The sequence below is a fragment of the Pelophylax lessonae genome (genome assembly GCF_965119305.1).
Source record: "Pelophylax lessonae genome assembly, chromosome: 9".
In the NCBI taxonomy this organism is placed as follows: Eukaryota; Metazoa; Chordata; class Amphibia; order Anura; family Ranidae; genus Pelophylax; species Pelophylax lessonae.
In genome coordinates, this window is record NC_138776.1 from 84025481 (window position 1) to 84037752 (window position 12272).

The 12272-nt window shown below is 42.0% G+C and overlaps 1 protein-coding gene across 3 annotated transcripts in view; it reads left to right on the forward strand.

The window, feature by feature from the left end:
- Nucleotides 1-12272, forward strand: part of MYOF (myoferlin) — a 291688-nt gene that overhangs the window by 260782 nt on the left and 18634 nt on the right. For all 3 annotated transcript variants that reach the window (XM_082267590.1, XM_082267588.1, XM_082267589.1), the window contains 5 exons: nucleotides 2448-2603; nucleotides 5122-5213; nucleotides 6772-6942; nucleotides 7308-7456; nucleotides 10807-10946. In XM_082267590.1, coding sequence (XP_082123716.1) covers nucleotides 2448-2603; nucleotides 5122-5213; nucleotides 6772-6942; nucleotides 7308-7456; nucleotides 10807-10946 — 708 coding nt within the window. The remainder of the gene's footprint in view (nucleotides 1-2447; nucleotides 2604-5121; nucleotides 5214-6771; nucleotides 6943-7307; nucleotides 7457-10806; nucleotides 10947-12272) is intronic.

Below are 12272 nucleotides of genomic sequence, written 5' to 3' on the forward strand. Positions count from 1 at the left end.
CCCCACCCCAAGTGCAGTAGGAGGGGCTAATCAGTGTATGGAGCAAAATGTATGTAATGTTTGTGGCATGTGCTAAAATGGTGCCAATAGCTGTCGTATACCGCAGCAACCGAAGAGTTAAAAATCAGTGCACAAATACTAGGCGAACAGTGGGAAAGAAAAATGGGTGAAAATTGTTGCTGCATCGGAGTCACTGGAAGGAAAAATTATCTTGGTTAGTAGTGATGTGAAGAGAAATGGTGCTGCATCCGTTTTAGTGGGAAAAAACTGCTGCTGCTTTGTTGAAGAAGGGGAGCTGAGCACTAGGGGGTACAAAGCAATAAAGGGATCTAGAGGCCTTTGAGGGAGGAAGGGGTGCTGAAAGGGCTCTAAGGTGTTGATTTAGATGTGCGACTATCATTGCTGCCCCTCTGAAACTCTGTAGCAGAGGGTGTTTTAATCCACTGACCTATTGTATTGCATGTACATGCTGTGGCCGTGAGGAAAAGCATCGGGCCATGGTATTGTGTACAGCCCTAAGCAGCTGCCTTTTTCTGAGTTTGTCATCTTGAGTTTAGGAAGATTTCGAAGTCTCAGCGATGGCTCTCTTCTGTCCTCTTCAGGCTGGAGAGGGGAGAAAGCAAAATCCTCCCAACAGAAGCCGGCCGCAACTTCTTCTGACAGGAGTAACGCTGCAGTCACTCCTGACCGTGAGGAGCTGCAGGAGTGGTCACAGTGCCTGGGGCACATTCTCCCTTCTGCCCACCCCTTGTCCCTGGCACTGGATATATGGCTACTGACGACCTTCACCCTTTTCATTGTCTGTGTGTAAAAAAAACAAAAAACTGCACCCCACAAAATCCTAAAAAAAAAAGGCTGCAGTGGTTGCATTTTAGCCATTTAATGCTTCTTCCAGGGTACTGATGCTGTAGAGGACTAGAAAACGTGTGGCTTAGCATGATTTGTTTGCAGAAACACAGGTGCCAGTACCTTGGACAGAGCCTGAGATAGCTCAAACTTAAATATAACTTGATTGTTTTTATTAGGTTCATGTAGGGAACAGAGGGAGAGTATAAATGGCGAAGATTCGTTTTTCAGGGCACTACACTACAAATGAGGACACCTGACGGTTACGTTTTCTGTGAGTCCATGGCTCTGTTAAAGCTGAGGAAAACGTGAAAAGGATCTAACCAAGCGCTCCACATAATACGAGTCTACAAAATATTCAACTGTAAAATATTATATTTACTTTTTTTAGTGCTGTCCATCATAAAAAAAAGTTGAAAACCACAATACACATTTGTGGATAATAAAATAAAAGTGCATAGTTGGGCTTTTTAAATCTATGTGTAGTGCACCCCCTAAGGAGCTGGAAGTAGAATGTAATTCCTCGCTTGCAGAACTCTACTGGCACAAAGATAGTTATTCTAACACAGCACTCTAACTGCTCCACAGTCCCTCCAGACTGACACTTTCTCCACAGTCCTCCCAGACTGCACCCTCACCAGCCCACCCGGCTGACTTCTCAGGAGATTTTCCAGACGTGCTGACCTCACACTTGCTCCCGTGCCTCCAGGAAGGTTGTCCTTCAAGCATCTAAGCCCCAGGCTTGAGGTCATCTCCCCCAAACTAGGGCCTCCTCAGCACTCCTTCTCCATCTTCCACTGGACTCCCCGTGCTGGCATGACTCATGGCTATTTTTGAAGTGGCCTGTCCCCTTCCAGAACCTTTCTGCTGGGGATTGGCGGGGGCCCTTATTAATATTCCAAACAGCCCCTCCTAGCTTACACCCACTGCATCTAGAAGGTTCTCCAAGGTTCCAGAAAACAGGAGGAGGCACCAGAGATGCTGATTGCTGAGTCATCCAACCTCCCCGATTCATTCAACCCAGGCCTGGCTTTCAGCCAAACCAATTGCCTACACTAACAAAACCTATTTACACCTAGCACACTAGCTGGAGGGTGCTACATATACATATAAGAAGAAAAAAGAACTAGTATAAAAAAGGAAAACTGAGGTGGGGACCTTTTTGTCTCTAGAAATGCTGGCAGTCGGAGTCTGGTTGGTATGGATGACATCCAGTCTTTTTTTTTGTTTTTTGTTTTTATAATTCATGTTTACTGTTAGTGATGGTTCACACTGATCCGACTTGGACCGTGACTTGTCAGCCTGACAAGTCGCTTTCCGTCACGCTCCCATTGTGTAGTACAGGAGCCATTCTAATAGGAGCGACACAAGTCGCTCCGACTTAGAAAAAGGGTCCTGTACTACTTCGGGGGGCGACCTGGAGGCGACTTGCATAGACATTCATTTTATGAAGTCCGTGCAAGTCGCGCCGAAGTCGCGCTGCACGCGACTTCACAGGTCGCCCCCCCAAGTCGGAGCAACCTAGTGTGAACCGGCACTTAATGGTTCTACAGTCGTTATGTTTTTAAAATGCAAATCATTAACCAGTTTTGATCTTATAGGGTTCTTTACGTATATATCCTCTCCCGGATGATCCCGGTGTCCCCTGCCCACCCCGACAATTCCGGGAGCTGCCGGACAGCGGACCTCAGGAGTGCATTGTTCGTATCTACATTATCAGAGGAATAGATCTACAGCCAAAGGATAGCAATGGCCTGGTGAGTCATATCTTCCATTAAACAGCTCCTAACATTTAGCAAGCCAGTGTAAAGATGAGATCTCATACGAGAAGACTTTGTCTCAAGCAAATGCAGGCCATACATTATGCAATCTTCTTTCCTTGAACTGGTTAATTCCCCATCAGCATAGTCAGTGCTATTGTATTTTGACAGCTGACAGCCGTCAGAATACAATGATTACTGCTGGCGGCTATAGCTGCAGGCAGTGATTAAATGATAAAACCCTGACAGGCTGGTTTTACAAAAGTTTGCCAGTCTATGGCCTGCCTAATGCTGGTGTCAGGTGGGCACATACCTTTTAAAAATGTGGAAAACTTTGTGTAGCACTTGGACTTGCTCTGGCATCCTTTCATACCTCCTTTTTTGTTAAGAATGGGTAAATTTTTAGTATCCTTTTTGTGCACATTTCTCATGCCTTGTGGTGTGTTTCACGTGAATTGTAAGGGCCTGGTCACACTAGACCCACATTCCATATCAGTTTCCCACACCGCATTCCAATCACACTGCACTTTGCGATCTGCAGCAGATGTCAGTGCAAAATTCACGACACCCAAAATGCTGGTTTCAAATACACTGTGTTCGGCGGCACCGGATCACATGATACAATAGTACCATGTGATCCAGTTGCAGTGCGCTTCTAAAAGTAGCGCATGCCCAGGAACCGTACAGCGATTCACATGAATGGGGCCATAATTGTGTTTTTGCTTTTTTGCATTGTGGTTAACCAAGCAAAAATGTGCCACTGTGCAAAAGCAAAAAAAAAAAAAAAAAAAAAAGGCTCAAGCAAACCAAACCAAAATGTATGTGAAAAACCTAACAATGCCAGAAAAGAAAATGCAATACTATACAGAAGGATGTATTGGCCTGCAGGAGGCTGCACAACTAAGGTTGGTCTGCATAGAAAAGTCAGTGTGCATCTGTGGTCTTACTACCTTTCTACAAAATTTACCCAAATCACCCAATGGCACTCAACTGAAAAGGATATTCCTTGGCTTATTTTTGAACAGGCGTCCATTTTTCCCTGTTCTCTGCAGTCTCTGCTTTGGTGCAAAACCAAGATTCCCAGACATACACTTCAATCTAATAAAATTATTAATCATCTCTACCAGATGTGGACGAGGTTCAAGGATAAATATAAATTGGTATCTATGGTACCGCCACTGACCACTTTCTTGGGTGGGTTTGACACCCCCTCTTTCCCCCTAGGCAGATGTTCTTTAGAGCGATGGATAACTAGAGGTCTAGTGTCTCTTAAAGCCCTTTCTATTAATAATACCTTCTGCTCCTTTGAACAGCTTCGCTCTATATATAAACTTCCTGTTACGGAAGCAGAAAATTACAATATTATAAGAATTTTTTTTGTTTCTCAAGGCTCCTTGAATCTCAGTCCACCACATACTCAGTTTGAGGTAATTTGCTACTCCTCCCTCAGGGGTAGGGGCTGATCTCAATTTTGTACCATCATTTTAACGAGTCGTCTGTCCCTGAAAAGCATAAATATATGCTGAGCTGGGAGCGGGACCTAGAATGTGCCATTTCACTACTAAACTGGCAGGGAATGCTGCGTAACCTTCGTAAATGCACTCACTCTACTACCAGTAGAGAGTCCCCCCTTAACTTTTTACAAGATGGTATGTGACGCCCACTTTGATTCACTCTTTCTACCCCTCTATATCACCTTCCTGCTTTAGGGTTTGTTCTGAGGAAGGTTCCCTTTTGCATATATTTTGGAGCTGTAGACACTTGGAGGGAATGTGGGAACAAACCAAGACTAAAATTTTGCAATTATCAGATAGAGATATTTCTCCCAAGATATGTCTTCTTTTCGCACATATCCCGGGGGTCCCGGTTCCTCTATCCAGATTACTCCACACCCTGTTCGGCGCTATCCAATGGATGCTTGCTCTGAACTGGAGATCCCCCACTGTTTTATGGTCTCAGGTGCTGTCCAGGATGGAAGTCCTCAGACTTTCAGAACTAATCTTTCATTCCCTGCATAGTTCTGTACATGTGTTCCATGAAAAGTGGGATATTTGGGATAATTGCCCTTCAGTCGCACCTTAGACCGTATAGAGTTGTTATGCTGTTACCAATGATGTTAGTATGTTTTTTACATTTTCTGCTTGTTATGTTATGTATTTTTAAATCAATGATCTCTTGATGTTGTATACCTAATTTTTTGACTGCCCTTGTTTTTTGACTTTCCAATAAAAGCTTTTGTAAACAAGAAAAGTCAGTGTTCAGGTAGACAGAGGGTATTGTACAGTGTAATTGCTAATTGTCTTTGCCTAAAAACAACCATATTTGATTTTTTTTTTTTTTTTTTCCCCTCCTATAACATTGTTCCAAATTTTTCTAGGATCCCTGAAAAAAAATAGGGGTTTTATTTTGCCCACTTTAAAGACTTTCTCTTAATGGATAATTATTATTCTCATAATACATATAAATGTCCCTATTTATTTATTTATTTATTTATTTATTTATTTTTTAATTTTAGTGTGATCCTTACATCAAAATTACTTTGAGCAAGAAAGTGATCGAAGATCGGGATAACTATATTCCTAACACTTTGAATCCTGTATTCGGAAGGTATTTTCAATCTCTAATGATCTTTAAAATCCTCTCTTCTGTAGACCTGAAAAAAATCCTGGGACTGCTCCTGAGTTCCGCCATCTGATGTCAGCAGTCCCAGCAGTAACCCTAATATATAGTAGTATTCCCATTTGCTGCTCCTCCGGCAGAAACCTAAAGATTATGTAAGGAGGGGAGGAGTTGGACAGCAAGTATTTGGACGCTTTCAGAGAACGAGAGGGCTATGACATGCATGCATGGAGGGAGGGGACGGTGCTAAGGGAATTATTACTCTGAAGCTGTCAGGTTTAAAGACAAATTTTGCAAGTGAATAAAAATAATAAAAAAAAGGAAAATAACTGCAAGTGGACATTTTAAAATCATTTGATTTTTCTGTGGTTTTTTCTTTTTTTATATTGGTTGGTGACGGGGTGTATCTAACTAGTTAAGGAAGGTGCACACAATGCAATTCACAGCAAAAGTAAAAATTCCCAGCCATCTGTAAAACGGGACCTGTGTAAATCTTTCTAAATGTATCAATCTGCTTCCTTAACGTGAAACTCCAGGCAAATGACTTGATACACAGATTAAATCAATAGATGAAAGCTGTTTTACCTGCAAAAATGTGTTTTTCTGTTGATCCAATTCTGAGACTTACACAGGTCTGCCACAGAGCACAGCCTGTCCCTACTCCAGCCTATGAATGAACAATGAAAAGAGAGGCAGCAGACTATTGAGCTCATCTTTCTGTCACTTTGCTCTTTTTTTCTCATCAGCATTCTCACTGATTAGCTCCTTCTGCTGCTTCCCCCTTTGCCAGTCAGAGCTCTGCTGCTGTCTTTGGCACTACAAGAGTCTTACAACAAGTCAAATGTAGGTCCTAACACTGCTTGAATAAAAAAAAACCTATATAATGATGCATTATCAATTAGAGTTGCATTAAATTGTCTTTTTATATCTGACTGGAGTTTAGCTTAAACTACCAAAATTTTAACTGTGTGTAGCCTAGATTTTTTTTTCAAACAAGGTAACATCTCTTGCAGTCTTTGGAAGTTGTGTAAGCTATATATATTAGGGATAGCGGGAAAAAGTGATTTTAATGGCGCCATAACACATACCTTTTTATAAAGTTATATTTTTTATTGGATTTAAAATTATTTAAAAAAATTAGGGCATGCAGTTGCTCCCAAATAGAACATTTCTTCTTAAAATTTTTTTTCAAAAACGTTCTATTTGGGAGCAACTACATGCACCAATTTTTAATAATTTTGAATCCAATAAAGAATATATTTTTATAAAACTTGTGTGTTATGGCACCATTAAAATCCCATTTGCACAATATCCCTAAAATAATACTTTTGTGAGATGAAAGTGCCCTTGATCTTTGTAGCTGGCGTATTTAAAATGATACTATGTATGTATGTGTGTGTATGTGTATGTGTGTGTGTGTGTGTGTGTGTGTGTGTGTGTGTATATGTGTGTGTATATATATATATATATATATGTGTGTGTGTATATAGTCTGTGAATTTTATTATTGGTGTTCTATTCTAATATTGCAATTTATATTCCAATAGAATGTACGAACTGAGTTGCTTCTTGCCTCAAGAGAAAGACCTAAAGATTTCTGTCTATGATTATGATACTGTGACACGGGATGAGAAAGTTGGAGAAACTGTTATAGATCTGGAAAACCGATTCCTCTCCCGCTTTGGAAGCCATTGTGGCATTCCACAAACCTATTGTGTGTAAGTATACATTTTTGCTTGAAAGCTATTTTTCTGTCCGGGTCTCCAGTAAGGCTTTCTAGGCAGCCCAGCCTTTCACTTTATTCTGAGAATGCTATTGCAATCCTGGCACGTCTGCTGGTGATGCTGTGATACAGCCCCTACTACCTCTTTCATACAGATGTAAAAAAACAAGATGCTTCTTAAAGCCAACAATCAGACAAGTTTTCCTTCGAAGTCTGAATGTGATTGGAGATGCGGGATGCTAAATAGTTTTCTTTTATTATCTACTCTAAAGCTTTTTCCCCTTACACATGTCTTATTGACTGGCTTTTAAAATCAACTCCATATTAATAATTTTTGCTCTTTGCTGTATATTTTTATAGCACAGGAATAAATCAGTGGAGGGACCAGCTCAAGCCAACACAGGTTTTGCAGAATGTGGCCAGATTAAAGGGAGTCCCTCCGCCGGTGTTCTCAGAAAGCGGAACCAAAGTCAGCTTTTCAGGACGCGACTATCTACTCGATAACTTAGGTGAGGAAACACTTTGTAAACTGCCAAACCTCTATTAAAGCATAGAGAGACCTTTTTTAATGATTAAATGTCTGCTTTAGTTCTCAAATAAAAGTTTTAAAATTTAAAGTTCCTCAGATTGCTTCCCATGAAATGAAAGGATACCTTGAAGCCATACATAGGAACTTATCGGTAAAAGCAATCGTGTTTAATTTTTGTAAACTGCATATTTGTGGGAACCTGAGCAAAGTGAAAACTTTTATTTATTCTAATGAAATATCCTTTCAATATTTCAGTACTATGTGCTCTGGCGTTTGTCCTTTCGGGGACCTTTTCCGTATAATTTTTTTTTTTTTTTTACACTTGTTGACTTGTATTCCCCTACAGTCACTAGAAGAATGGCTTCTTAAAGAGGTTGTAAACCCCAAATTTTTTTTTAACCTGCAAGAGAAACACATAATGAGCTAGTATGCATCGCATACTAGCTCATTATGAAATACTTACCTTAGAACGAGCCCCGCCGTTCCGCCCGCTTACCTGTATGACGGGCGACATGTTCAGTCGCCCGTCTTCCGGGATCGCAGGATCCAGCCATCTGATTGGCCGGAGCTGCGGTGACGTCACTCCCACGCACACACGCGGGAGCTGACGGTCACGGCGCGGGGCTCTGAAGAAACGGCACCAGCGGTCGTTCCTTCAGAGTGCATACGCCAGTGATGTCACTGGCTGCATGTAAGGTAAATATCTCCTAAACGGTACATGTTTAGGAGATTTTTACAGTACCTATAGGTAAGCCTTATCATAGGCTTACCTATAGGTACAACTTGCAGAGGAGGGTTTACTTCCTCTTTAATAAGGAAATACAAGAGCACTAATGATGTGGAAAATGCATCAACTCCTCATAATACCCAATCGGATTTTATCCATGAATGGTTCAGACCATAGGGAACTATGTAAGATAATATGTTACTGTCATGGGTGCATCCAACATGTTGCATTTTGCCTCACTACATAAGTCAGTAAAAGCACATTACCCGTGGAAAACAGTATTACTGAGGAGTTTGACCAATCCTATGGGAGCACTCAGAAGTCCATGTAATTTGGAACCATTTATATGGTTCTGCCTTTAATTAATCTTACCACTCTGAATTTTAAAATGTACAATTGTATTTAAAGTATTGTCTATAGCAATGGTGGGTTTTGAGTGCAGCCTTAGACACCACCAAAGAGCAGCATATAAAACTCAGTGAGTATTCCGTGTCAGACAAGCACACAAGAGGATATAGTCAGAGATTTAACAGGATACAAAAGATGTTTAAAGGCTGTGGATATTAAAAAAGAGATGGTTAGAGACTGCAGACGTGATACAGATTAATCATAAAAAAGTGATAATTTTGGCGCCAACAAAAAACTTTAATTTCTGTGACATCATATAATTGTTTCTCTAAGTGCAGCTTCCCCTTTAAGTGGTGAAGTTAGCAAAAGTAAGGTGCTACTATGTGCTCAATAATCATAAATTTGTCTGAACAGAAAAAAGTGAAAAAAAAAAAAATGCAATAAACATACATAAAATGAAAATATAAAGTCATCAGGCGCAGAATTACAAAATACATTGAGGCTGCACGTCCACCATCTTTGACATCACTTCTGGCCTGTTCTCGGGTTCAACTTCCGGTCATCAGAACGCACGCCGGCTCGGAGCGAGCGGTATGGATTGCACTGAAGGCTGTTTTTGTTGGTGCTGACTATAGTACCATAAATGTAAGTGCACATTTTGTTGTATCTGTACTGCTATATCCACATTAACCACTTTAAGACCGGAAGGATTTGCCCCCTTAATGAACAGGCCCTATTTTGCGATTCGGCACTGCGTTACTTTAACGGACAATTGCGCAGTCGTGCAACGCTGTACCCAAATAAAATTGACGTCCCTTTTTTCCCACAAATATAGATTTCTTTTGGTGGTATTTGACCACCTGTGCAATTTTTATTTTTTGCGCTATAACCAAAAAAATTTGAAATTTTTGACACTTTTGGAGGGTACCAGTGACATTACTACAGTAATCATTGCTAAAAATATGCACTGTTACTGTAATAATGACACTGGCAGGGAAGGGGTCAACAGTATAGGTGATCAAGGGGTTTAATGTGACCCTAGGGGAGTGATTCTAACTGTGGGGGGGGCGTGGCTTCTGAGATGACCACAGAGACATGTGATCCTATATAGAAGGAACACATGAGCTCTGTGATCATTTCAGGGAGAAGGACGGTCGACTGTGTTTACAACAGCTGACCATCCTTCTCTCTCAGCGGGGAGCGATCACGGGTGTCAGGCGGCAATCAGAGCTGCCTGACACCTGCATCAGCTTCCCCACTGACGAGCGGGAGCTCGCCGATGGCGGCGTGTGCTCGCCCGCCCCCTAGCTCCTCCCAGGCGAGCGACGTAGATCTACGTTGTTTTGCCTGTACGAGCCACCATGCCGCAGTAAAAAGGTGGCGGGTGGTCGGGAACTGGTTAAATACTACACTGATACTTTTTACCACATTCTCTTGGGTTTTTTTTGTGAAACTTTGAGAGACAGTTATCTGGGGAGTCAGGGTTGGTATACCCTTTCCACGGCCACGAGATCTCCCGGGCCCAAGCTATTGTTTTAGAAGCAGAAGCCGATAATTATTTGAAGGCTGGTTTTATATAGTTGGTGAGTGTGCATTTTATACACACGATTGGTGGAGCACTAAAAGGAGTTGATGATTAGTGCACTTTCATCATGGTGATTGGAACCTTTCTGTTTTGGACTTGATGGGATTTTTAATTTTTTGTATATTTGTAGAATTTTCTTTTTTTTTTCTGTTTGTACAAATTTATGATTTATTATTGAGCACATGGTGATACAGGAGATAGTCAGAGATTGCAATCATAAAACATGAGATGGTCAGAGATCAAAGACGACATGCTAGAAATGGTCAGAGAAGACAAAGTGCAGGAGACTGTTGGATACTGTACACATGATAGAAGTTGCTGGAGACATTCTTCAGGAGACAGTCATTGACTGAAGACAATATTACATGGCACTGTTAGAAATCACTGCCACAACAGGGCAATATGAAAACACAGGTAAGTGTTTGCAGGGGCCCCATTGAGCAGCACAAAAAGTGCCAAAGGTTCACAGGTTGGACAACAGGGGTAATCTGTCATGTCACGCTTGCCTGAGTTCTTTGGTAACCTGTGAACTTGTATGTGAACATTTTACACTTGAAGTAAATTTTAAAAACATAGTTCCAATGATAGGACAAGGTAAGAACAGCCATCACATTCCCAGTGCAAGAACAAAATATGCATAATAACATTTTTAACCCTATGTTTTATTTAGAGGCAAATAAGAAAATTCATCAGCACTTGGGACCTGCCAATGAAAGGCTTGCTCTGTATGTACTACGAAACCAAGGTCTAGTTCCAGAACATGTTGAAACCAGGACATTGTTTAGCACTTTCCAACCAAACCTCCCACAAGTAAGTTGCTCTTATACTGGAATAGTGTTTTCCTTTAATTTGCTCAGATGTAGAGATTACTGAGTACATGAAGGATAGGCAAGGAGGGCAGACAACCCATGAGACCAATACATATCCAGTTGTTTAACAGACAGATGGGGGGAGCATGATGGCTTGTGATTAAAGCTGTACATTTTTATTACTGGGATCCTAGGTATGATTCCTACCAAGTTTACATGACGTCTGTAGGTCATCCAATGCTTGTGTCAACAGGATTCCCCTTAGAAACCAAGAACCTGCCAATAGGCTAACGAAAAACTATTTATTCAAGAAGCATAGAGGCTATAATTGCTGGCCTTGTCTTCTGAAACCCTAATTGTTTGGTTATCAGCATATTCAGTACTTTTAAAGGCGAAGTCCACCCTTTAAGGTAAAAAATAATGCATTTACATATTTTTGCAGGAAAAAAAATGTGCATTTATTTTTTCCCACAGGAACCCGAAAAGCATAGCACCTACGATCCGTGGATTGTGGGTGTGCTATTGGGCTTCTGCAGGCCTGACCTCCAACTTTCTGCCCATACCTCTGTGCTGAGTATCAACGATATCGGTTTTTCATTACCGATACTGATATTTTGGCCATCGCATATCGATATCGGCCGATATTTTGTACATTTAAAGTTTTGAAAACTAAAGACGATTTTTGACACAAATCTGGTACTGAACATGTTAATTTTTGTTTAATGTTTAATGGCTGGCTTGTTGGCACCCTGTGGTGGGTGGCTGGCTGGCACCCTGTGGTGGATGGGTGGCTGGCTGGCACCCTGTGGTGGATGGGTGGCTGGCTGGCTCCCTGTGGTGGGTGGGTGGCTGGCTGGCACCCTGTGGTGGGTGGCAGGCTGGCTGGCTGGCACAGGGGCTGTAGGTGGCTGGCTGGCTCGCTGATACAGGGCCTGTGGGTGGGTGTGGGTGGCTGGCTGGCACCGGGCTGCTGTGCGTGGGTGTATGGCTGTGATACACTCCAGCGAGACTAGTCCCGACTCCAGACGAGGCTGTCCAAGGTGAAGGAGGCGGCCTAAGAAGGCAGAATGACATCACGAAAATATCGGCAATATCGGAAAGTTCCGGGGCCAATACCGATATATCAGGGAACGTGCATCTCGGCCCCTGATATATCGGCCTTGCCGATAATCGGTCAATCCCTACTCTGTATGGGCTTTAGGTTAGAGAGCTGGGGAAGGTGGCGTTGGAACTATAAATGTGCCAATCAGCGCCCTCACAGCCCATTGAGAATCACAAGCTGTCTGCTGCGGTGGAAGATGGGACTTGTAGTTAATTCACAGATCCC